The sequence below is a fragment of the Pituophis catenifer genome, unplaced genomic scaffold (genome assembly GCF_029215685.1).
Source record: "Pituophis catenifer annectens isolate HBS135680 unplaced genomic scaffold, rPitCat1.0.hap2 SCAF_16, whole genome shotgun sequence".
Taxonomy (NCBI): domain Eukaryota; kingdom Metazoa; phylum Chordata; class Lepidosauria; order Squamata; family Colubridae; genus Pituophis; species Pituophis catenifer.
Window position 1 is genome coordinate 3981603 of NW_027256896.1, and position 27586 is coordinate 4009188.

At 44.0% G+C, this 27586-nt stretch overlaps 1 protein-coding gene across 5 annotated transcripts in view; it reads right to left on the bottom strand.

Annotated features, from left to right (window-relative positions):
- Positions 1-5041: 5041 nt before the first annotated feature.
- CARHSP1 (calcium regulated heat stable protein 1) overlaps positions 5042-27586 on the bottom strand; it is a 30750-nt gene continuing 8205 nt past the window's right edge. For 2 of the 5 annotated variants that reach the window (XM_070955222.1, XM_070955224.1), the window contains exons 2-4: positions 16719-16898; positions 10574-10696; positions 5042-6420 (exon numbers count right to left, since the gene is read on the bottom strand). In XM_070955222.1, coding sequence (XP_070811323.1) covers positions 6258-6420; positions 10574-10696; positions 16719-16876 — 444 coding nt within the window. In that variant the 5' untranslated portion in view covers positions 16877-16898 and the 3' untranslated portion in view covers positions 5042-6257. Of the gene's footprint in view, positions 6421-10573; positions 10697-16718; positions 16899-20413; positions 20584-27586 lie in introns of those variants that run through there. The other 3 variants (XM_070955221.1, XM_070955223.1, XM_070955220.1) reach the window with 3 other exon arrangements.

The following is a 27586-nucleotide window of genomic DNA, read 5'->3' on the forward strand; positions in this document are numbered from 1 at the left end:
TCCTCGACATACGACAATTGAGCCCAAATTTTCCATGCTAAGGAGGACAGTTGTTAAGTGAGTTTTGCCCCATTTTATGACCGTTGTTGCCACAGTATTTAAGTGAATCACTTGCAATTGTTAAGTTAGCAATATGATTGTTAAGTGAATCTGGCTTCCCCATTGACATTGTTTGTCAGACGGTCACAAAAGGGGATCACATGACCCCGGGACACACAAACTGTCATAAATATGAGCCAAGACATCTTCACCGTCATAAATATGAGCTCGTTACCAAGCTTCCAGATTTTGAACACATGACCCCAAGGATGCTACAAGGCAGGGGTGGGCTTCAAAAGTTTTAGCAGGGGGTTCTCTGCCCGGTTGCTGGGTGGGCGTGGCCGTAGTGGGTGTGGCCTAGTCGGCCTCCTACACCATGGCGGGGAAGGCATTTTTGCCCTCCCCAGGCTCCAGGGGCTTTCTTCGAGCCTCCGGGAGGGCGAAAATGGCCTTCCCAGGCTCTGGAGGCCCTCTGAGGCTTCCTGAACATCCGGTAGGCCCGTTTTTCACCCTCCTTGAGCCTCCGCGCGCGCCCTGCACTTACCTGCATCGAAAATGGGGCGCATGGGGACTCCTGGGAGGGGAGGGGAGGGGTGGGAGGGGCCAGCCAAGAGTGGGATTTGGGGGTTCTCCAAACTGCACAGAATCTTAGCTAAAGGTTCTCCCGAACCCCTGCGAACCCCCAGCAGCCCACCTCTGCTACAAGGGTCCTAAAATGTGAAAAACAGTCAGAAACTGCTTTTTTCAGTGCCGTTGTTACTTCAAATGGCCAGAAAACGAATGGTTGTAAGACATACCACCATGATGGCTTCAGGACTGAGGTGCAAAATCATTTCCCATTTGTGAATCTACTGGAATCTTACAAGATTTAAGCGTTTAGCATTTCCCAGGTGCTTTTATTCTTTTCTTCCTGGTCTGGCACGTTCTTTTAATCTTTCTGTCTCATCTTTTTTGCAATTAGGTGGCATGTAAAGGCCAAGTTGGCTGAGATTTTAAAAACTGGGAAGCTTCAGGTTGACAAACACAGCAATATTTGCTGATGACCAAATGAGCTATTTATTGCCAAATTTAAAATTGGTGTAGAAAGGGGTCTGGTTTATTTTAGCCCAAGACTTTGCTAAAATTCTTCCCCCTGGTTTCAGCCTCGCCTCTGCCTGTTAATTTTGGACATTGATTTCCCACTGGCCAGTTGTGAGGCTAAATTAGGAAGATACCAGACCCCAAGAGGCATTTAAAACCCAGTCTGAAGAGTTTTAAAATCAGACGTGGTTCATTCATAGTTTTATTTCTTTACTTGTTCTGTCTGCCAGCACCAATAAGGCACCAATTGTAAAAATTGTAAAAAAGAAAAAAAAAATAATCCCAGGAATAACATGTCCCTCTTTGGAGGTATGATGAGCCAGAAAATATTTTTATTTCCTCTTTTTTCAGGCTGCCACAGATAATAAACGAGGGAGACAAGAAACAATGGATGGAAACTAATCAAGGAGAACAGTAACAAAGGAGAAATTTCCTGATAGTGGATAGTTGCCTTCTGAAGCTCCATCACTGGAGGTTTTTAAGAAGAGACTGGATGGCCACTTGTCTGGAATGGTATAGGGTCTCCTGCTTGAACAGGGGGGTTGGACTAGAAGACCTCCAAGGTCCCTTCCAACTCTGTTATTCTGTTATCCCTAGCAGTTTGGTGCCCCAAGAAGGAATTTGGGAGCTGCATTCTCAAAGGACTTGTGATGAAAATGCAACTTTTTGCGGTTACAGAATAGGAGGTTCAACTTATTGACACCTGAAGAGTTTTATTTCTTGGAATACCTAAGACCCTAATAAGAATAATAAACACGCCAGACTCAACAATTATCAGTAAGAAAGCTAAAATGTCTGGATCGTAGATGTGGTAGTGCCTCAAGACAAAAGGAAGAGAAAAAATTAGAGAAAATAACAAAATACAAAGTCCTGCAAATAGAAATAGAACGTCTGTGGCACAAGAAAGCACAGATAGTACCAATAGTCACAGGTGCCTTGAGTGCAATCCCAAAAACATCTGGGGTATCACTTAAACACCATTAGCATTGACAAAATCCACATCAGTCAATTGAAAAAGTACATTTCGCTTGGAACAGCTTACATCTTGCGACAATATCTGTAACACCATCAAACAACAAGATCGACCTATCCCAGATTTTGAGAAAGACCCGATAGGTGAAGATGCCAAATCCAGTCTAAACATCTGGCTGACTGTGTGACCACCCATAGTAATAATTTATTCAATTTCTCACTGATTCTGGGCAGCTTGCTGGGTTGCAGTAGCAATATACAGTACATCTATGCATGAAAATAAACAAGAGCACAGCTACCAGAGAGATGCAAAGGCAGGCAGGAATGATAAGATTAGTAAATTATTAAAAACAACTGGATACAATCTCCATGGGAAAGAAAACAACAAGCCTTGGAGCTTATGGTTTGGCTCTGCAAGATTCAGGCTTCCGGATCTGGATGAGCAGCAGGAGGTAGCCAGGATACTGAATTCATAAAGTGCTTTTTACTTTGATTTTCATAGTCCCTCCAAGGCTTTCAGACTTTCATTAATTAATTGATTCAATTTAAAGATCTCTCCCTCTCCCTCTCTCTTATACTATACATACAAATAAAAATTAATCTGGCTTTGGGTGGTGCCATTTTAAGCAGTGTTTTTAATGCAAGCTACCCTGGAAAATTAACTGAACAGGACCTGAATCACCCAGCAAAAATTCAGGAATAACAAAATGAAGAACAAAGCTACCCATTGAGGTGTGGGTTCCTTTGGTCACCAAATTGCAAACCTGAGAGCACCTCCGTGTGTAAACGTGTGCCTGATCCGTGCAAAGACCGCTCTGCCCACTCTGCCAAGGAGCAGGCAGCGTGCTTGGCATCCATGGGTTTTGACTGCTGATTGAACTTGCAATGATCATCTGCAATGAAAGCCATGCCCAAATCCACCGGAGCAATTTATCAATCCTGTTGTGCTTTGCGAAAGAGGCTTCTATTTTCTACCTTCTCAAGAGTGCTTGAGAATTTCTCTTGGCAGCATTTTTTTTTTTTTTAACCAGACTTTGTTGGAGATGCTGAGGGTGTAACTCTTGTGTTTCCTGTGACGCAACTTTGCATTCCTTCTGGGTAACACCACACTTCCTAATCTGGAAAAAGAAACATGACTTTTAATACCTTTCCTTGAGGTTCAATTCAAGGGCTAAGTTCAAGGAAGGCTGGAAAGAGGATGAGGCCATCAGAAAACAGACGAAGGTAATCCTTGACTGATGACAGAATAAGATTTGGAAGGGACCTTGGGGGTCTTCTAGTCCAGCCCTCTGCCCAAGCAGGAGACCCCATACCAATCCAGACAAGTGGCTGAACAGTCTCTTCTTAAAAATGTCCAGTGATGAAGCACCTACAACTTCTGAAGGCAACTTCTGTTGCCTTGTTTTCCCTGTTAAGAAGTTTCTCCTTAGTTTTAGGTTGCTTCTCTCTTTGATTAGTTTCCAACCAGTTTCTTGTCCTGCCTTGTGATGCTTTGGAGAATAGGTTGACCCTCTCCTCTTTGTGGCAGCCCCTCAAATACTCGAATACTGCTATCTCTCCCTCAGTCCTTATTTTCATTAGACTAGACATACCCAGTTCCTGCAACCATTCTTCATGTTTCAGCCTCCAGCCCTCTAATCATTTTTGTTGCTCTTTTCCACACTTTTTCCAGGGTCTCCACATCTTTTTTATATCGTGGCAACCAAAACTGGATGCAATATAACCACAATTGAAACCAGACTTTCCATCGCTAAACAAGGCAATGAGGGAGTTAAGTGAGTTACGCTGCAGCTTAAATGAGCTGCACCTAATTTTAAGGGAGATTTTTTTGCCATGGTTTTTAAGTGCCATGGTTTTTAGAGCCTGGGTTGACTCTAAACTGATTTGTATCCTTTTAAATTCTTAAATCTTCAATTTGAATTGGTATTCCCACATTTAACCTTATTTATTGGATATCCTGTTTTAATTTGCCTTTTAATTTTTGTATTCTCTGTTTTATTATTGTTGTGAGCCGCCCTGAGTCCTTCGGGAGAAGGGCGGCATATAAATCCAATAAATCCAATAAACAAACAAACAAACAAACAAACAAACACTCAGTAAGTGACTTATATGGCCATTAAGCGAATCTATTTCTCTCACTAATTCTTCTTGTCTGAAGTCAGCAAGGTCGCAAATGATGATCACATGACCTCGGGATCATCAACCTACGACCACAATTGAGCCCAACATTTATGTTGTTAAGCGAGACATTTGTTCAGTGAGTTTTGCCCCAATTTACAAGTTTTCTGGCCAGGGTTGTTAAGTGAATCAATGCAGGTGTTAAGTCTGTAACACGGTTGTTAAGTGAATCTGGCTTCCCCACTGAATTTGCTTGTCAGAAGGTTGCAAAAGGGGGATCACATGACCGCAGGACACTGCAACCGTCATATATATGAATCAGTCGCCAAGCATCTGAATTTTGATCATGTGACCAAGGGGATGCTGCAATGGTCCTAAGTGTGAAAAACGGTCATAAGTCACTCTTTTCAGTGCCATTGTAATTCCAAACGGTCACTAAACGAACTGCTGTAAGTCAAGGAGTACCTGTACATGCTGGTTGCCCAAAGCCCAAACTTTGATCCCATGACTCGGTATACTGCGATGGACATAAGTGTGGGGACTGGTCACCTTTTTCAGCGCCCCTGTAATTTTGAAAGGTCAGGGTTTGAAACAAACAGTTGTAAGTCAAGGACCACTTGTACCCACATCCCTCCCAAACATTTTGATTCACTCCATCCAGGCATTGCCCATTTTGCCCCTTAACAGGCCCAAATGTTCTTTAACTTTGAAAGAATATCTGACAGGAATTTTTTTCTCCATCAAACTGAGAACAGGTAGGAGAAAATCAAGAGATAATTTTGCAGCACAGCACGGAATGGAATGTGTTTTGTTTAAGAAATAGCATGGAAGATTTCCTCAAACTGCAAGTATTTTATTTGTAATATTTTATTTGTCATTTGGTCAGTGACTGTTAATACTTCCACACAATTCCCCCCCCCAAAGAGAACTCATTCCAAACATCTCATTTCCCTCCACTCTCTCCTAAAAGTTAAATACTCTTCAGGACATTTTTTTTTTTTTTTGCTGGACAAAGAGCAAAAAGCATTTTGAAACAACCAATGAACTGCAAACTACAAACCTCAAACCTTTAAATATGTGCATGCGCACAACAGTTGCGATAGCAGAGATTGTCAGCTGAAGAAGCCAACAATGATTTCAAAGTTTGAATTAGGGGTGTGTGTCTGTGTGTGAGGTTAGGGTACATGTAGTAAGTCACTGCCAGAAAAGCTGATGTGTATATTTTTGAGAAAAATAAAAATAAAAGCAACTAACACACAAATATTCAACCAAAACACTATGTGGAAAAAAAAAGTTTCTATGTGAAAAGGCAGCTTTTTGTTGCTTTTTTTAGCTGCTCTAAAACATTCAAGAATGTCAAATTATAGGAACACAAATCCTCTGTAGGTATTTCCTCAAGCTATTTATCCTTTGGCTTCCCTAATCCAAAAAGAAAACAAAACAACCAGCAAAATCAATAATTTTCTGCTATCAAGCAAAGGAACATTGTTTTGCTCCTAAATTGTTTGCCCCTAAATACTACCACCAAAGCGGAAAACCTCTTTAACTCAGCAGCTGCTGCCTTCTTCAACCTAATCTATTCAGATGTTAGGACTCCAACCACTATGCTGCACAGCCAGCGTAGCCTTCCAAGTGGGGAGTACAAATTCTGAAAGGTATCAGATTGAGGAAGGAGACGGACCACCCAGAGAATCCCATCTTTTGAGCAGATGGATCGGTTCCCATTTCTCCTCTTCTGATGAGAATTTTGTAAGATCTTTGGACTATCCTACTCAATGGGGAAAAAAAACATTCAAATTGTAAAGCAAAAGCTAAACATTTGCTTCCCTGCCAGCCCGAACACTACAATTTTTCCACTTATTAATTTGTATACTTTGAAAATCATGGCGCTATTTTTTTATTTTTATTAAAAAAGGGTTTAATCTGGCCACCTTTGGAACCCTGTTTTCAATTACACAATCTGCAGAAAACTCATCGGGCTTGGCTACTCTAAGTTGTTGAACACGATCCAATAGTCCTCTTCAGTCAACATGGCTTCCGAACTCCCTCTAGGAGTTGACCACATGTCCCGACCACGTCTCATGTTTCGTGCCCGGAGCTAGGTGAGTGATGTTGACCTCTACAGCTTGAAGTTTCTCGTTCTTTGGAGGAATGCTGCACACCTTGTAGGTGACCTCATCACCAGCTACCGGAACATACTCTCCTTCAATACTGTAAGATAAATAAAGAAGATCGTAACTGCTTTAATGGAAGGGAATCGGCTGTCCCAATCCACCATCTCCAACAGGTCTATGGAGATTCTCAGTCATGGTTGTCCCAAAGGTGCTTTTTCAAGAGGCAACCGGACTGCGTTTTTCCTTGAAAATATTTCCCTTCTAATTTAAGAAGCTTCTTCAGCTTCTGAATGAATGGTGGATAATTCCACCAGAACTGAAAAACTGAAGAACTAAGCTATGGTTTGTTTTATTGAACAAGCCACTATTAGTCTATGGAGATTCTCAGTCATACAGGTCCTGGTTGTTCCAAAGATGCCTTTCCAAGAGACAACTGGACTTTCTTTGTTTTTCCTTGAAGACATTTTGCTTCTCATCCAAGAAGCTTCTTCAGCTTCTGAATGAAGAAGCTTCTTCAGCTTCTGAATGAAGAAGCTTCTTCGATGAGAAGCAAAACGTCTTCAAGAAAAAACAAAATAAGTCCAGTTACCTCTTGAAAAAGCACCTTTGGGTCCACCAGGCTTAGTTTCTTCTCATCCACCATCTAAATACACACTATGTCCCAGAAAACTAAGATCAATCTTCTGGTCCAATATGAACACCAGAATATGAAAAGAGCTTTGTAGCTGGATTAAGGCCGCGAGCCCAACTTCTCCAGGGATAGGCAATTTGGTGACCACAGAAGTTTTGGATTTTCCCAGCAAGCCCAGCCAGCAGAGCCAATGACTATGAGGTCATGTGGAAGAGTCAAACTTCTGGAGGATTCAAAATAGCCTATGCCTCGTCCATCCCAATTCTTTCCCTTGAAGTGGTCAACCAGGGTTATTCAGAAACCTCACAAACATTGATAGAAATACAGTTATATTATTTTTCCCCACTGTTGCCCTGCATTAGCAATGCAGCAGACTACTGATATTTCAAGGAGCATAGTGACATAATTTGATTTCCCCTTCATACAGTGAAGTTTACCGTGTTTCCCTGAAAATAAGGCATCCCGATAATAAGCCCAATCGGGCTTTTGAGCGCATGTGGTAAAATACCCCCCCCCAAAAAAAAATAAGCCCTCCCTGAAAATATTTAAATGCATCCACAGCCGGTCCCCGCCATTTCCTCTGGTTAGGGTTAGGGAGACAGAGCTGGAAATCAGGTAAAACGGCAAGAGGAGCCCCATCTTGCTCCACGTACCCCAAAATAATAAGACCTCCCCGAAAATAAGGCCAAGTTCTTATTTCGGGGTTCAAAAAAAATATATGACAGGGTCTTATTTTCGGGGAAACATGGGTAGAAGTTTAGAGCTCATTTTGAGCTACTCTGCTGGCTTTTCATTTTTGCTTGCTGAATAAAAGAGACACCCCCCCTCCTTTAGAGAAGGGGAGGGTGGCACCTTCACGTAGCTTCACAGCTTTTCTCACTGAGAAAGTCTCACACTTGTGATTCCCACTCCAGAGACGCGCCAGCCCGTCAAAGATCAGATCTTAGAGTCTGCTGATCGGACCTCGGCCCATGGAGTCCTGAGGCCAGGTTTTGATTTTTAAAAAATTGTGAGGTTGTTTTTATTAGCGGGAGCTTCTCCAAGGAACCTATTAGCATTAGGTGTTGTGGAAACGGATCGTCCATGGGGCGTTTCTCCTTCATTATTAAGGAGTTCCTGGCAGCTTGTAAGAGATTTAAGTATCCTCTTGTTTGGCACGCGGACTTGTTATGTGACGCTTTTCAATGATTTGCTTCGGCTAATGATCCAGTTCAACATCCCTTTATTTACTGGAGTGTTTATTGTCTCTGGAGCCAAAAGAAGTAACGGCCTGGGCACCCGATCACTGCCTTTGACAAAACATACCCTCCAAGACTGGCACTTAAAGCCTCCTGCATGCTAATAAGGAACAGCCGCCATGCCATGCCTCCTTCCTAGCCATTTCTTGACCTCTTGTAAAACCGTCTAGTGTGGTGTCCGTCACTTGCTGACAAGACATTCCGCTCTTGGCTCCGACCCTTGTACAAAAACAACCTCCTTTTATGGGGCCCCAGCATTATTTTCAGCGGCTGAGCCCGTTGTTCTAACACTAGGAGAGGGAAATACATTTCTATCCACGTGTCCTATAGTGCGCACAAATTTATTTATCTCTGACTCCCTCGTGCTTTTGATCTAAATTACAAAGCACCAGGCCTTTATTATTATTATTATTTTAAACTACAGAGAATCTGCTCTCAACCTGCTTATTATTTTGAATGCTTCTGTTTCTTCCCTTCCCTCTTTTCTCCTTGTTTTGCAGGATGGAAGAACCCAAACTACCTGTTGTGTTCCTTCTGTGGGACAAATGATAGCTTTCGAGAAGGGCAGTTTATTTTCCTTCCTAGCTTTCCCTTGGCTGACCTTTGCACTGACCTCTGCAATGGGATTTCCAGATCGAATCCTGATGGTTCCCAACCACTCAGTTACCATCCATGAAATGAAAACATAACTGAGTTTGAAGCCCACCAACCCCCCCCCCCTTGGGTACCATTGCTCATTTCCAGCTATGTTTACCTACAGATAGTCCTCGATGTATGACCACACCCATCGTTAAGTGATATGGTCATTAAGTAAGTCATACCCAACTTTGCAAGCTTTTTAAAAAGAAAGTATTGTGGACCGCCAGCAGCCTGCGCGGATTGTTGCTGATCCCGACGACGAGGAGGCTGGTGTGGTACTGCGCCAGCAGCCTGTGCAGCTGGTGCTCGAGTCGGACAGTGAGGAGGCTGAAGAAGATGTGGTGCCAGAGGCAGGGATTCAGTCAGGGCCTTCAGAACCTCCAGAGGCCCGTTTAAGTACAGAGGATGAAGAGGAGGAGCCTCTTCTCAATGCACAGGCACGCAGAGCTGCCAAAAGGCAGGAGCGGTTCTTCAGGAGGAGGTCTCCACGAGAGTAAGGCTTGGGGCTAATTGGCCACTCCCCTAGCCTATGTAAGAAAGGACGCAGCTTGCAACAAGCTGCAGGAAACAACTTTAGTTCATTAATCACTGCAACCTGGTTTCTGGGCTTTCTGCCAACTCCAGTAAGACTCTGACTATCTTATCTGTGGAATTCTGCCAGGCTGTTAAGAACGCTTATTAACAGCCGGCATTTGCTAAAACTGCGTTATTTGAGTAAACTAAGTTTTGTTCAGAGTTTCTGTGTGCTGTGTTCTTTAGGATCCGTGGCTGGGGCAGAACAGAAATGGCCCTAAATTGAAAAGTTAGGGCTAGAGAAAGCTGGTAGCCCGGGTTCAAAACCCGAGCACCACAAAACGGTTTGAGTTCCCCTCCTCGCTCCTGCTTCACTTAGCAGTTCAAAAGAATGCAAATGCGAGTAGACAAATACAGGTAGTCCTTGACTTACGACCACAACGGAGTCCAAAATTAATGTCGCTAAGTGAGACAGCTAAGTGAATTTTGTTCCATTTTACGACCTTTCTTGCCACACTTGTTCAGTGTCAATTTAGTAACATGGTTGTTAAGTGAATCTGGCTTCCCCATAGACTTTGCTTGTTGGAAGATCGCAAAAGGCGATCATGTGACACACACACACACACACACACACACACACACACACACACACACACCCCGGGGACACTGCAAACCGTCATAAAGCACCCAGATTTCGATCACACGACCGTGGGGATGCTACCCTGGTTGTAAGTGTGAAAAATGGTCTAAAGTCACTTTTTTCAGTGATGTTGCAACTTCGAATGTTCACTAAATGAACTTTGTAAGTTGAGGACTACCTGTAGGTACCATTTTGGTGGGAAGGTAACAGAGCTCTGTGACGTCATGCTGCGGAAATGTCTGACCGCATAAATGTCTCTGGACAGCACTGGCTCAGTGGCTTTGAAACGGAAACGAGCATCAGCCCCAGTGGTGGGATTCAGCCAGTTCGCACCACTTAGGGAGAACCGGTTGTTAACTTTCTGAGCAGTTTGGCAAACTGGTTATTGGAGGAAATCATTAGGGCAGAGAACCAGTTGTTAAATTACTTGAATCCCACCACTGATCGGCCCCCATAGTCGGCAACGAGTAGCAGAATAAAATCTGCAGGAACTCCCTTTACTTTGCAAGTCTACTTGCATTTTGAATTCTGCAACACCTAGAAAGCAAGAGGACTAGCACCTTTTGTTCCCAAAAGGAGGTTTGCTTACTCAGAAATATGGACGAAGATCTCCGGGCCTCCATCACCAGGTGTGATGAAGCCATGGCCCTTGGATCGGCAGAAGCATTTACACACCCCACTATACGTGGGCCCTTCAGCGGCTCGTGTCGTCCTACGAAAAAAGACAAGACTTGTTCAGGAAATCGGAAAAAAGCAATCAACTTGTTTTTTCTAAAATTAATTTTTTTTTTTATTTTTTAAACAAACAAACATTTAATATATCAGTCATTCTTTCCGTGTGACATCTTGGTGTTGTCTCCAATCGTTCTTCTTTTTGTTATTTCTTCTGTCTTCGTTCTCATCCAATCAATTACAACAATTCATCACTAACAAAATATTCTGATTATGGCATTTTTATACATAACTATTAATTGACTTATTTGTATCTCTTTTCTAACCAATAGTAGAGTTGATTCCATATCTTAAAGTATTCTGAATCTTCTCTTTCTTTAATCATCATAGTCAATATATTAATTTCTGCACAATCTAAATTTTTTTTAATTATTTCTCCTTCCAAAGGTATTTTCTCTGCTTTCCAATGTTGTGCATAAACAATCCTTGCAGCTGTTATTACATGTATAACAATAATAAAAAAAGAGCAATCAACTTGTGTTGGGGAGACCATGTTTTGCTTAAAGGAAGTTCTAACACCCTCGTTTTGTTCTAAGCTGGCAAGACTTCCTACCGATTTTGGGTCTTTTGCTCTCCAAAATTTAGCTTTAGTTTTACATAAAAGCCATTCCCATTCAGTCGGTTTTACAAGGGCAGGAGCTGGCTTCCCAAATATCACAAGAACTGTTTTTAAAAGCCAAGGATTTCGTCCTTGGGCTGGAAAAGGAGTATAAGTAAGACCTGCTGGATCTCAGAAACCCTGAAGATCAAAAGAGAGACAGGAATGGAGACAATGATTAGAAGATTATATGTTTGAACCTGTATGTTGATATGGCCTACAAGCAGATAGATAGATAGATAGATAGATAGATAGATAGATAGATAGATAGATAGATAGATAGATGATAGACAGATAAATGATAGATGATAGATAGTTGATAGATTGATATAGATAGATGATAGATTTTTTTAAAAAAAATAGATTTATATGCCGTCCTTCTCCGGAGACTCAGGGCGGCTTACAATGCGTTAAGCAATAGCCTTCATACTTTTGTATATTTTATACAAAGTCAGCTTATTGCCCCCACAGACTGGGTCCTCAATTTACCTACCTTAGAAAGGATGGAAGGCTGAGTCAACCTTGAGCCTGGGGAGATTCAAACTTGCAATAATTGCAGACAGCTGAATGTTAATAACAGGCTTTTAGTCTGTTGAGCTATCCAGGCTCCTAGTTGATAGATAGATATAGATAGATAGATGATAGATAGATGATAGATGATAGATAGGTAGATGATAGATAGATGATATAGATGATAATTATAGATAGATAGTTGATAGATAGATGATAGATAGATGATAGATAGATAGATGATAGATAGTTAGATAGATAGTTAGATAGATAGATAATGATAGATAGACAGGCAAGACAGACAGACAGATATACAGATATACAGAGATAGATATCAAGTTCTGCAGGATTTAGCCAAGGACGGAATTCTACCAAAGGAGGAAGAATTCTAAAAATGGGTTGCAGAAGTCAGATTTTGTATACTGAACAATGCAGAAACATGTTCCAGATAAGTTTAGACTGAAAAAAGATTAGGGGTTTTGGGTTTTAAAGGCAGAAACATGTACTTTTATAAGAGGGTTTGCATGGATGGCAATTATAGAAGAGCAAGGATGTTTTCAATCACAAAACCAATTCATAAAGTCTCATGATAGGGCAGATAGATGTAGACCTTAACCTTCGACTGTAACTGGGCCTGGCAGTTGTCAGTCCTGTTGGTCATTTTGTGACCTTTTTTGTGGCGGTCATTAACTGAACACCATGTTTGTTAAGTGAACTGAGTGTCTGCTATGTGCTGGTTTTTAATGGAAACCAGAGATAAAGAGGTATGGCAGGTTTAAAATTGTGGATTTTTAACAGTGAGTTTTTATGCTGTACACCATCCGGAGTTACTGCCCATGAGTTGGACAGTTTTAATAAATAAGTAAATAAATAAATAAAGCATAAAGTATTGAGCATAAACACAGTACAGCAATGTGAAGAAAGGCCTGCAAACGTTACTGCAATCTTTTTTAAAAAAAAAAATCTCTAATTAAATGTACAGCTACACCAAGCATTAAGATAAGAAAACGAGAAAGGGGGAAAAAACCCCAGAATCAATTGTCCATTCCATCCTTGTTCACTAACATCTGGCTTTGATGCCCACCAAATTCCATGTTCTTTCTGAAATGTCTCAAACGTGGACCGGAAATTCTGGTCCACCTAACTCAATGCAGCTTGAAAAGGAAAAAAAAAATCAGAATCTGGAAGGCAACCGTTGACTCATCATTCAGAATTAACAGAATAAGAGAGCTAGAGGCCTTCTAATCCAACCCTCTGCTCAAGCAGGAGACTATATACCAGTGATGGCTTTTTGCCATCACGTGCCAAAAGCAGAGGTCACGTGGGGGAGTCGCGCACATGCGTGCCCATATCCGTAATTCAATGTGCCCCCCCACGAATGCACGCACGACCCCCCGTGCTCCCCCCACTTTTGGCATGTGATGGCACGGTGGGCCTGATAGGCCCATTTTTGCCCTCCCCTGGCTCCAGAGCCTTTCTTGGAGCCTGGGTAGGGAGAAAACAGCCTTCCCCATCTCCCGGAGGCCTTCCAGAGTCTGGAAACAGCCCACTTCCTGACTTCCGGTGGGCCCGGAAGGCCCAAAAATCAGCTGGCCGGTGCACATACGCGCGCTGGAGCTGAACTTTTAAAAGAGCCTCGGTGGTGCAGCGGACTATGTGCTCTTATGTAGCACTTAGCTGCCAGCTGCCTGCAATTAGTGCAAGTTCAAATCTCACCAGGCGCAAGGTTGACTCAGCCTTCCATCCTTCCGAGGTAGGTAAATTGAGGACCCGGATTGTGGGGGCAATAAGCTGACTTTGTAGAAACACCGCTTATGGGGGGGGGGGGGCAAAAGCCCTAATAAGCAGGTATATACAAAAGAATGAAGGCTATTGCTATAAGTGCATTGTAAGCCGCACTGAGTCTTTGGAGGAGGGCGTCATATAAATTGAACTAATAAATAATAAATAAATAATAAACTAGGGCAACGCTCGCGTGCCCACAGATATGGGTGCCATAGGTTTGCCATCACGGCTATATGCCATTTCAGACAACTGGCTGTCCAAAGTCTTCTTAAAAACTTCCAGTGATGGAGCACCCACAACTTCTGGAAGCAAGTCGTTCCACTGATTAAGGGGGAAACCAGGGAGAACTTTGAGTGATGAACTCTTGCTCATACTTGTGGCTACACCTGGCTGAGAGTTCTGAGGTTCTCTCTCACCTTGACTTACTGGACCGAAGTGGTTCTGATGCCATGGAGATGCCAGGGTGGTTGCACACCCTTCCTACCAACCAGGAATGGGAGAAGCTGGGAACAGCTTGAATCCCATGTCCTCTCCTTCCCCTCCTGCTCACCACCTCCCTCCCTCCCTTGCACAACTTTTGAGCTTCTGGCCTGGATGCAATTGTGACACCACCACCTGTGGCTGAGTCATGTGTGCTTCTCACTTGGTCTGATGTCACAGTTACTGGTGGGTGCAAATCCCTTTCGGAGCACTTAGCAAATGACTCATAACTATGGTAGGTTGGTCATAAGATGATGCCTTCGTTTGGACCAATCAAAATGGTGCAAAAGGGATTACAATCTTGTTTCTCCATCCTTGGCCACTGTAAGATGGGTGGACTTCAACTCCCAGAATTCCCCAGGCAGCAGTTGCCTTCTGATTCCTTCTCTTCCAGTGCATTGAGTTAACTCAGTGTTTCTCAACCTCGGCAACTTGAAGATGAGTAGACTTCAACTCCCAGAATTCCCCAGCCAGCTATGCTGGCTTGGGAATTCTGGGAGTTGAAGTCTACTCATCTTCAAGTTGCCGAGGTTGAGAAACACTGAGTTAAGTGGACCAGAACATTGGAGACATTTCAGGAAGAACATGGCACTCAGTAGGCATCACAGCCAGAAATTATTGACACCTCATCCTATCTATTTTCCACTGAGCCCTCAAATTCTCTGTCAGTTTTAACCAAACCCATTCTGCAATGTCATATCCCCAATGCCCCACCCTGCAGGACATCAGCCAGACACAAGATGGAAACACACCCGGCTGAAAAAGCATGCCCCTCCCACCCAAAACTAAGTAGGTGTTATGAATTCATTTTCAAATGCCTAAAATAATAGAAAAGTGGACAGCTTATCATTACACAAGAAAATGCCTAAAACGAACTTCAAATGCTGTCATTACAACTACTTCCCAGGTTCACCCAATTTTGTAAGTCTTTAAAAAGAAAAATTAACCTTTCAACATTAAGCAAGCTTGTTCGTGAATCTTTTCCAAACTGAGAGATAATGTGACGTATTTTTGGGGGGGATTAACCAAACATTATAAAGTTCTCAAAAATAGCAAGATCACCCCTCACTGAAGATCAATCCTTTATATTTGGAATTACAGTATTTTTCCATCTCTTAAAAGATTGTTCTTTTTGCAATATGAAAAATTCATCTTTATTGTGAACATGTTAAATTCAGGACAATAGGTCTCTCTTTAAAAACCAGGGTTTTTCCCCCCCAATATTTTTGGCAAGATATTGAATAATAATACAGGAAGTCCTCGACTTATGACAATTGAGCCCAAAATTTCTGTTGTTAAGTGAGACAGTTGTTCAGTGAATGTTGCTAACGTTCTTGTCATAGTTAATTGAATCACCACTGCTGTTCAGTTAGTAACAGTTGTTAAGTGAATCTGGCTTCCCCGTCGCAAAAGGGGATTACATGACCCTGGCATCCAAATTTTGATCATATAACCATGGGGATGCGCCAATGGTCATAAGTATGAAAAATGGTCAGAAGTCACTTTTTTCAGTGCCGTTATAACTCGGAATGGTCACTAAATGAACTGTTGTAAGTGGAGGACTACCTGTACTCCAAAAGGGGTCTAAGAAAGAACACGACCACAACAGTTGAGTTAAAAACCTCTCCAATTTCTTGCAACGCCATTCTTTGTGAAAGGTTCTAGATCAGTGAGGGCGAACCTTTTAGAGAGAGTGCCCAAACTGCAACCCAAAACTCATGTATTTATCGCAAAGTGCCAACACGGCAATTTAATCTGAATAATGAGGTTTTACTACCTAAAAATAATGATAAACAAGGCAGAGTTCAGCTAAATGTTCTAAGAAAAATGTGATAAATGCACCTTTATGCCCCTTCATTTTCTTTCTGTTTTTGAAATATTACGTTTAGCAACAATAAAAAAGAAAAACTTTTGTAATATCATTTCTCTTTCCCTCCCTCTCTCTTTCTCTTTCCCTCCCTCCCTCTCTCTTTCCCCCTCTCTTTCTCTCTCTCTCTCTTTTCTTCCCTTTCCAAGTAGCTGAGTTCCAATTAGTTGCAAAAAGTCCTTCAGGAGAAGTTCTTCGGGATAATCACCAACCTTTATCTTCCTTGACAGTCTGCCAAAGTCCTACTTGGCAAAGCCACACGGATTCCAGAATCAAACAGAGATACCGACTGGGAACAGAATTAACAACGTTGCTTTCCTACAAAGAGCCCAAAAGCCTTTGCTCCTCTTTTAAGCCTTATGGGGAGGCGCCAATCATCTCCAGGCCTTACTCCCGAGTCATCCCTTTTGTTTTAACTGTTCATCCCTTCTGGCAGCTCTGCGCATGCGCGCACTAGGAACAGGCTCCTCCTGTTCCTCTGCCTCTCTGCTGTCCGACTCTGGAGGCTCCGGAGTCCACGCATCACTTCCGGATGGCCCCGGCCCCATCTCTGCCTCCGATGCAGAGCCCTCATCCGGGCCTTCCCCAGCCTCCAGGACTGGCCCATGTTCCTCCCCAGCTTCCTCACTGTCTGACTCCACTGACAGCTCCACTGGCTGCTGGTGGACCACAACTATTTCTCAATGGGGAAGGACTCCTCTAGACACCTTCTCATTGTTCCCCACCCACGAGGAGGCCTCACCTCCTCGCCTCCATACTCACGCTGAAAACGTGCGGTTCCTCCGAGTCGGAAGTGGGCTTGGGATCAGATAACCTCTCATGGGGGAAGGAGAACGGTCTCTGGCCCGACGGCCTTCTGGCAGATGGAGAGCCCTGGGAGGTGGAGACCGTTGGTGGGCTGAAGTTGACTCCGAAGACATTTTAGACACAGCCGGTGGGAAGCTGAAAAGAAAGAAGAAAACACTTTAGGCCATCTGGATTGGATCCGTTCCATGAAACTTGGTTCTCTTGTTGAGGTTTGCTTGGTCCCAAGCAGGATTCTGCACCAGATAGGAACACCAGAAAGGAGCTACACATTCATTTCCTCGGCAGTTGCAAAAGTTGACAAGCCAAATATGGAATTTTTGGTCACAGAAAGGCAAGATACCCTTCAGCTGCTGAAGCCAGGAAAGAAACCAGAGTTTCTCTAAAGAAAATCATACTTTTCCTTAGGCTCCCTAGTAAAAAATTCCTCTGCAAAATTCATGGGCAGCCCTTGGTAACTCCACTTTTTTTTTTTTTATTTGATTTATATGTCTCCGGAGACTCAGGGCAGCTTACAATGCGTTAAGCAATAGCCTTCATACTTTTGTATATTTATACAAAGTCAGCTTATTGCCCCCACAAACTGGGTCCTCATTTCACCTACCTTAGAAAGGATGGAAGGCTGAGTCAACCTTGAGCCTGGTGAGATTCGAACTTACAGTAATTGCAGACAGCTGGTGTTAATCACAATGCTATCAGTCTGCTGAGCCACCAGGCCACTTCTGGGGACCCCCACGCAACCTGCTGCTTCTGAAGGAACCTGCCTTTCTCTGAAGGAGGAAATCCAATTTTCACTGGTTAAATGAAGGCTTCACCATGGAGCTCTCGCCTCACAATCAGGAAGCTGTGAGTTAGATTCTAGGTAGAGGCAGATATTTCTCTCTCTGGGCACAATGAGAATGTATCTGCTGAACAAAGCTCCTCATTGGCGACAGGAAGAGCATCCGGCCAGTAAACACTCAGCTCCATTCAGTTGCCCAGACTCCATCCCGCACAGGATTATGGGGTCGTTAAAAGAAGATGATGAAATGAAGGCTTCACCATCCAGAAGTGTTAACGAAAACAAAAGAAGCTTTCAGCTCAAGAGGCACAATTGGCACCCATCAATTCGATTCAATTTATGGTTGTAGACCAGTTCAGATAATAAACAAAATAAAATTTAAGACAGAATTAATTTGTAAAACAATCTAACTGACATCTATAAGTCATTTCATTTCATATTTATGACAGTCGTAGTGTCCTGGAGTCACGTTTTTACAACCTTCTGACAAGCAAAGTCAACGGGGAACCCAGATTCACTTAATAACCGTGTTACTAACTTAACAACTGCAGTGATTCACTTAACAACTGTAGCAAGAAAAGTCATAAAATGGGGCAAAACTCAACAACTGGCTTGCTTATCAATGACAAATTTGGGCTCAATTGTGGCTGTAAGTTGAGAACTCCTGTAGTTATGCAAGCCATTTCTGCAAAAATTGATATACAGAGGTAAGACTCTTACCAGGAGAATTAATTTTTTTTTGGGGGGGGAACCTGTTTAAAACTGAACATGAGTCAAGACGATCAGATAATGTCAAATCCACACAAAAGTGTTCCGCCTTCTCCATTCTTCCCATTATGTGTACAGAAACCCATTATTGACGTCATGTTTTCCATGGCATCTCAGTAAGTCAAAAGAAGAAAGGAAGGAGAGACGTGTGGCAATGCAGGAATTTTCCACTCTATTTTCAAGAGTGAAAATACGTTTAAGAGATTTAACAGATTAAGAGAGTTGGAAGGGACCTTGTAGGCCATCTAGTCCAACCCCCCACCCAAGTAGGAGACCCTACACCATCCTCAACGAATGGCAGTCCAATCTCCCCTTAAAAGCCTCCAGTGATGAAGCACCCACGATTTCCAAAGGCAACTTCTGTTCCACTGGTTGATCGCTCTCTCACTCTCAGAAAATTCTTCCTTATTTCCAGATTGAACCTCTCTTTGCTTAGTTTCCATCTATGATTCCTTGTCTGGCCTTCAGGTGCTTTGGAAAATAGCTTGACCCCCTCCTCTCTGTGGCAGCCCCTCAAATATTGGAAGGCTGCTATCCTGTCTCCCCTGGTCCTTCTCTTCACTAGACTAGCCAGGCCCAGTTCCTGCAACCGTTCTTCATATGTTTTAGCCTCCAGTCCTGTCTCTAGTTCTCAATTTACAATCACAATAGAGCCAAAAACTTATGCTGCTGAGTGAGACATTTGTTAAGTGAGTTCTGCTCCATTTTGCGACCTTTCTTGCCACCGTTGTTAAGTGAATCACTGCAGTTAAGTTAGTAATATGGTTGTTAAATGAATCTGGCTTCCCCATTGACTCTGCTTCTCCGAAGGTGGCAAAATGGGATCACGTGACCCTGGGACACAGCGACTGTCATAAGTCTGAGTCAGTTGTTCAGTGTCGGAATTTTGACCGTGGGGATGCTGTAATGGTAATAAGTGTGAAAAACGATAACTTTTTTCAATCCTGTTGTAACTTTGAATGGTCACTAAATGAACTGTTGCAAGTGGAGGACTACCTGTATTGGACCTCTTTAGGATAGGGCCCTCAAGCCTTCTGGAACTTTGCAGATGTAGCAAATGGCAGCCTGCATAATAAGAGAGGCCTGCTTTCCCTGGAGTGCATTCGGCCTGCAAAATCAAATTAACCCTATATCCGTGATGGCGAACCTATGGCACGCGGACTCATATCGGTTGGCATGCGAGGTCCCACCAGAAGTTGGCATAAAAGCCTTTTCCAGCCTCTGGAGGGCCTCCGGGGGGGTAGGGAAGGCCATTTTTGTCCTCTCTAGGAGTCTGGGAGAGCATAAAACGGGCCTACCGGGCCCACCGGTCCATCGCATGGCAAAAACGAGGGGAGCAGGGGGTTATGCGTGAATGCGCAGGGGGCGGGGCGCATAGAATTATGGGTGTGGGCACACACGCACGTGACCCCCCCAAGCTCCCTCTGCTTTTGGCACACGATGGCAAAAAGGTTAGCCATCACTGCCCTATATCATTTGTGGTGTAGGGTTTCTTGCCTAGGCAGGGGGTTGGACTAGAAGACCTCCAAGGTTCCTTCCAACTCTGTTATTCTATTCTATTCTATTCTATTCTATTCTATTCTATTCTATTCTATTCTATTCTATTCTATTCTATTCTATTCTATTCTATTCTATTCTATTCTACTTGCATTGCTTGCCAAGTTTCCACCCCATCTCCTTTAAATAGTATGAAGGCTATTGCTTAACGCATTGTAAGCCGCCCTGAGTCTCCGGAGAAGGCGGCATATAAATAAAAATAAAAATAAAGTTTCCGTTGCCGTATCTCTTGAAACAGCCAAACAAACCGTCATAATAGACGGGGATCATTTCAAACTGAAGGTGAACGCTGCCTTATTTTGGAACACAAATTGCGTTAATGTGTGTTTTAGGCCAACATTTTGTTTGCCTAAAACACACACTGCAAACAGACAGACGACACATATGCGTCGCTTGCAAGTAAAACATTTACAGAAGAAAAAAACAATCCTAACCCTGTTTCTTCTCCCTGTTGGGCTAGCTTTCTACCTGCAGGGAGATGAACCTTCAGTCTGCTATTAGTGCTAGCAGGATCATAAAGAGGAGAACTTTGAAGGGAAAAGCCAACCTGATTAGATTCCGGTCACCTAATTCAGGAAGCAGCCTGGATGTTAGGCAAATCTGCAGCCACCGTTCTTATAAACCTTGTGGTGAGAAAATGAGAAAATATTACACCACAGGCGGAAGAGGTGTGCCAGGAAGCAAACATACAATAATACTGGGTCTGTAGCAGAGGCCATGCCTGGAAAAAAAAAATCAGCCTATTAAAACAGGAAATTTTGTGCGTGTTTTATTTAAAAAGAAAAAACAAGCAGAATTTGTGGAAGAGATGTGCATAGGTCCAAAACGATATATGCGCCTATTTTAAGCAGCGAGCTTCTCTCCGATTCTAGATTTTATGGACACCTTTTAAGCCAGGAGGAGTATTAGAATCATAGATCTGGAAGTTCCTTGGAGGTCTTCTACAGTTACCCCCCTGCTCAAAGGCAGGAGTCCTTACACCAGTGTTTCTCAACCTTGGAAGCTTGAAGATGGGTGGACTTCAACTCCCATAATCCCCCAGCCAGCGCTACTGACTGGGGAATTCTGGGAGTTGAAGTCCACCCATCTTCAAGCTACCAAGGTTGAAAAACACTGCCTTACGTTATCCCAGAAAAGTGCTTGTCCAGTCTCTTCTTGAAAACCTCAAGTGATGGAGCACCCATCGTTTGCTGAGACTCTAGAAAGAGTGCAGAGAAGAGCAACCAGGATGATTAGGGGACTGGAGACTAAAACATATGATGAACGGTTGCAGGAACTGGGCATGGCTAGTCTAGTGAAGAGAAGGACCAGGGAAGACAGGATAGTAATGTTCCAATATCTGAGGGGCTGCCACAGAGAAGAGGGGGTCAAGCTATTCTCCAAAGCACAAGAAAAGAAAGAAAGAAAGAAAGAAAGAAAGAAAGAAAGAAAGAAAGAAAGAAAGAAAGAAAGAAAGAAAGAAAGAAAGAAAGAAAGAAAGAAAACATCTGAGTGAACCATGGATGGATGGATGGACGGACAGAAGACATGGCTAATCTAGTGAAGAGAAGGACCAGGGGAGACAGGATAGCAGTCTTCTAATATTTGAGGGGCTGCCACAGAGAGGAGGGGGTCAAGCCAGGGGTGAAATGCTCCCGGTTTGGACCGCATCACCTGATCCAGTAGCGATGGCCGCGGGTGGTTTGGAGAACCAGTACCAAAAATCCCTGCCCCACCCCCCATGCCCAGCTGAGCCGCACAATCATCAGAAGTTTTTCTTTTCTTTTTTTTTCTACGACCTTTTTGGCCGAAAAAATGCTTTTTAAAGGGAAAAAAAAGCCTCTGATGATCGCGCGGCTCAGCTGGGATCGTCAGAGGCTTTTAAAAGCATTTTTTTTATTTCGGCTGAAGAGGTTGTAGAAAAAATACTTTTAAAAGTAAAAAAAAGAGAGAAAAAGTTGGCCACGCCCACCCAGTCACATTACCCCACCACCACCAAGCCGCACCCACAGAACCGGTAGTAACAGATTTTACATTTCACTTCTGGGTGAAGCTATTTTCCAAAGCACCAAAAAGAAAGATGAGAAACAATGGATGGAAATTAACCAAGGAAAGAAGCAACCTAGAACTAAGGAGAAATTTCCTAACGGTGGAACAATCAACCAGTGCCTTCAGAAGTTGTGGGTGCTCCATCACTGGAGGTTTTCAAAAAAGAGATTGGACAGTCATTTGTCTAAAATGACATATGGTCTCCTGCTCGAGCAGAGGGCTGGACTAGAAGACCTCCGAGGTCCCTTCCAACTATGTCAAATGTTCTGGGAGACAAGCTGTTCTACTGATTCAGTTGCCCTACCAACTGCCTTCCCTTATTTCACGGCTCCAAGGTCTTCATCTAGCCAGAAGAAGACCCGACGGCAAGACCGGGGAAGGCAGGTGCGCCTAGCAAATCCCCGTTGGCAAACCAACGGTATCTGCGCAACCCAGAGCAGAGTTTTGTCATGGAAATACTGACAGGCATCGGCTCCTTCCAGGCTCAAATTTATGTTGCAATCAATCCCTCGGCAATGGAAAAGGAAATTGCAGAGAAATGACACCGGTACTCAGCTTCTTGAACCCCGGAAGAAAACAGGCAGCGTCTCAAAAACGAGAACAAAACTCCAGATTTTACCCTGGATAAAGTTGGGAGAATTAGAGATTTTCCCAACACAAATGAGTACAGAAAAACATATTAAAGAAATAAATCGTTTTTTCTTTACTTTAAAGAATTTTCTTGCCTTTCCCAGAGGTTTTTCCAGCGTATTGCCTAACCGTAAGAGCTAGAAACTTAATTGCATGTTTAAAAAATAAAAAGAGAGCAATTTGATTCTACCTGCTTAATTGTGCTGGTTTATAATTGTTGGGAAAGGCCAGGAAGAAAAACAATAGGTAGTTAAATAAACAAGTTATTTAAATAAACACGTTGTTTAAATTGTGGGTGAACCCTTCAATCCCTAAGTGTTTTAAGTTATACTATGAGAACTAGTGACAACCAACTAAACGGAACCATAAAATTATTTTAAGCAGGTTACTCTGCTTGCTGACGCTGCTCATTGTCTCTATTAAAAACAAAAAATCCAGAGTCTGAACCAGGACAAACATGGGCACCTCTGAACAAAAATGTTGATCTTTCCATAAAGTTCAAGAGTTTTATTTAAATAAATAAGAATCTCGCAGCAACAGAGCTGCAGGAGGGATCAATTACATGGAAGGGATACAATTCCGTTGTTAAATGATTCCACCCTCCCCCTTTATTTATCTGATGAACTGAAATAGCAGCCTATAAATGCTGGCATCCACCACTCTCCGGAAAAGAGGAGAAAACAAGCTATTACAACAGCTTCAGCCATCAGTTAAAGTCATGGCATAATGATGGCTTATTAAACCACAGCCTGAAAGAGTCATCTTCTCATTTGCTTGCTTTCCATTTTTTCCCCCTCTTTTTTTCAGGAGCAAAAAAACGGAACATGATCTGAATTGCAAAGTTTACACTAGTGTTTTGCAGTGTTTGATATGAAGGGTGATGTGTGGTTTATAAATCCTGGTTTATTGCTCAGTGTGATGTGCAATCAATAGCTTGCTCAACAAACCGTGGTTTTGCTTTTTGTGCAAGTCCAGCCCTTTAATATCTACAACACAGAGAAAAGAGAAATAAATAGAAATGGATACAGATGGTATATATTATATAGAGATGTAGAGATGATAGGTATAGATTAGATATAGGCAGATACAAGTGATATAGATAAGATATAATTTATATCAGTTGAATCCACACATCTTAAAGTTGCCAGCATTGGGAAACTACTATATAAAGCTATATTTTTTTTAATGTTGGCTACTTTTTATTTATTATTTTTTATTTATTTTTATTTATTGAATTTATATACCGCCCTACTCCCGAAGGACTCAGGGCGGTGAACAGCCAAAAAATAAAATACATGTAATACAAATGTTAAAAAACCATTAAAATACGATTAAATAATTTGGCCCAGAAAACAAAATTTAAAAACCCCAATTTTATAAGACAAATTTAAAATTTAAAGAATTTAAAAAACAGTTTAAAAAAGAGGTTAGGCCAGGCCGGCCTGCTGGAATAGGAATGTTTTGAGGGCACGGCGGAAAGCGCGCAGATCAGTGATCCTCCGTATCTCCGGGGGGACCTCGTTCCAGATGGCAGGTGTTCCCACAGAGAAGGCTCTCCCCTTGGGGGCCACCAGTTGACACTGTTTGACCGACGGCACCCTAAGAAGCCCCTCTCTATGGGAGCGTACTGGTTGGTGAGAGGCTACTGGTGGCAGGAGGAGGTCTCATAGATACCCCGGTCCTAGGCCATGGAGCGCTCTAAAGGTGGTAACCAAAACCTTGAAGCGCACCTGGAAGACCACTGGGAGCCAGTGCAGTTCGCGCAGGAGGGGGGTCACATGGGAGCGCCACGTCGCTCCCATAACCACCCACGCGGCCGCATTCTGGACCAGCTGGAGCCTCCGGGTGCTCCTCAAGGGGAGCCCCATGTAGAGAGCATTGCAGTAGTCCAGGCAAGAAGTGACGAGGGCATGAGTGACCATATTTAACGAGTCCCGATCCAGAAAGGGACGCAACTGGCATATCAGGCGAACCTGATAAAATGCCCTCCCGGCCACAGCCGTCAGATGCCCTTCTAACAACAGCTGTGAGTCCAGGAGGACACCCAAGTTGCGAGCCCTCTCCATGGGGGCCAATGACTCGCCCCCAATAGTCAGCGATGGCACCAACTGACTATATCGGGATATCAGAAACCACAGCCACTCGGTCTTGGATGAGTTGAGCCTGAGTCTGTTTCTCCCCATCCAGATCCGTACAGCCTCCAGGCACCAGGACATCACTTCAAGGGCATCATTGGGGTGGTCCGGGGTGGAGATGTAGAGCTGGGTGTCATCAGCGTACTGGTGGTACTTCACCCCGAAACCACGGATGATCTCACCCAGCGGCTTCACATAAATGTTGAACAGAAGGGGCGAGAGGACCGACCCTTGTGGCACCCCACAGATGAGAGGCCTCGAGGTCGACCTCTGCCCCCCTGCCAACACAAACTGCGACCGGTCGGAGAGAAAGGAGGAGAACCACCGCAACATGGTGCCCCCCCACCCCTAACTCTTCCAGCCGGTGCAGCATGATACCATGGTCAATGGTATCAAAAGCCGCTGAGAGGTCTAATAGGACTAGGACAGAGGAACAACCCCTGTCCCGAGCCCTCCAGAGATCATCAACCAATGCGACCAATGCCGTTTCCGTGCTGTACCCAGGCCTGAAGCCAGACTGGAACGGATCCAGATAAGCCGATTCTTCCAGGTACTGAGGGAGCTGTCGTGCCACCACACTCTCAACAACCTTCGCAACAAAGCGAAGGTTGGAGACTGGACGGTAATTAGCCAACACTGTCGGGTCCAGGGAAGGCTTCTTGAGGAGAGGTCTCACCACCACCTCTTTCAAGGCGGCGGGAAAGACACCCTCACTCAAAGAAGCATTTATAATCCCCTGGAGCTAGCCTCGTTTAACCTCCCAAGAGGCCAGCACCAACCAGGAGGGACACGGATCCAATAAACATGTGATAGCATTCAGTCTACTCAGTATCCTGTCCACGTCTTCGGGAGTCACAGAATCAAACTCTTCCCAGATAATTTTCTCAAGACCTGCCTCCATCCTCCCCCCTGGATCTACCCCGTCGGAGTCCAGGTGTTCCCGAATCTGAGTGATTTTATCATACAGATACTGTACAAAATCCTCGGCTCTGCCCTCCAAAGGGTCCTCCCGCGCTTCCTGAAGGAGCAGGGAGCAGGTCACCCTAAACAGGGTGGCCAGGCGATTATCTGATGACACAATAAGAGCAGAAAAATAGTTACATTTTGCCGCTTTTATCGCCACTAGGTAAGTCTTAATATGAGACCTTACCAGTGTTCGGTCAGATTCAGACCGGCTGGCCCTCCAACCGCTCTCCAGGCGTCTTTTCTGGCGTTTCATCTCCCTCAGCTCCTCGGTAAACCAAGGAGCCAAGCGAGATCGGCGCCGAGTCAGAGGCCGCAAAGGCACGATCCGATCCAAAACTCCAGCAGCCGCCCTATCCCAGGCGGCCACCAGGTCTTCGGTCAAGCCATGAGCCAGAGCCTCAGGAAACGGCCCAAGCTCCGTCTGGAACTGATCCGTGTCCATCAGGCGCCTGGGGCGGAACCACCTCGTCAATTCCGCCTCCATGCGGCGAGGTGTAGCGGTTCGAAGGTCAAAGCGAAGGAAGGAATGATCCGACCACGACAAGGGTTCAGTCACTATATCCCCAATATCGAGATCATTCAACCACTGTTCAGAGACAAAAACCAAGTCCAGAGTGTTTCTCCCCGTGTGAATAGGGCCATGCATTAACTGGGTCAGGTCCATAGCCGTCATGGAAGCCATGAACTCCCGCGCTGCCTCAGACGCTTCACCGATGGATGGCAGGTTAAAATCCCCCATGACCATAAGCCTCGGGGTATCAACCGCCACTTCGGCTACTTTAAGATGTGCGGACTTCAACTCCCAGAATTCCCCAGTCAGCATAGAGGACAGATATACAGTTGATAAATACAGATTAAATACCTATGGCTAGAGTAATTGAAGTACTGAATTAGAAATGTGGTGGCCCAGTTCACATCTCCCACAACTGGGAAATTCATCAAGCAAGGAAGTTTTCAACAATAGACTGGGCAACCAGTTGACCGGCATGATATAATGTCTCCTGCCTTAAGCCAGGGGTTGGACTAGAAGACCTCCAAGGTCCCTTCCGCCCCTAGGATTCTATGTTCCGTGTTGTGAGAATTAAACCGAGGGGCAGCTTTGTAAGTTGCCTCAGTTTTGGGGGAAGAAAAATAGAATAATATAAATAAGCAAGCCCAGATCCTTCTTCCATTTTGGGATGAGGTAATTACGTTCTTTGTATCGCTGAATGCCGCCTGGAAGCAGCAGAGGAGAACCAGGAATATGGTCTGGGGCAGAGCGCTGAGCATCTGTTCTCTTTCCCAGGTGATGCTCAAAACCACCTTTAAGGCTGGACCGACATAACGAGAGCACATCCATTCTCCCTCAACCTGGCCTACCTTACAGGGTTGTTATGAACACCTCTCTGGCCCCAATTTAGTACTCCGATCTTTTCACCTTTTTTTTTTTTTAAATTTGATTTATATGCCGCCCTTCTCCGGAGACTCAGGGCGGCTTATAAGGCGTTAAGCAATAGCCTTCATTCTTTTGTATATTTATACAAAGTCAGCTTATTGCCCCCACAAACTGGGTCCTCAGTTTACCTACCTTAGAAAGGATGGAAGGCTGAGTCAACCTTGAGCCTTGGCGAGATTCGAACCTGCAGTAATTGCAGGCATCTGGTCTTAATAACCAGCTTAATAACAGGGTGCCTTAGACCATTGTACTACCAAGGCTCCCAGTTCCACCCTTCAATTTCAATTTTTTTGGGCTGTTCAAAAAAGAAGGAAATGTCACCGTGCAGGTCACACCAGGCATGACAAAGCTCGAGTTTTGTGTTTCTTAACCTCACAACCCCTCGTTTCGATTTCCCAATCATTTCCCAACTGGCAGGCCGGGGCTAGACCAGGAGTCAGCAACCCGCAGCTCTGGAGCCGCATGTGGCTCTTTCATCCCTCTGCTGTGGCTCCCTGTCGCTGGTTGGCTCCACAATTTTTTTACA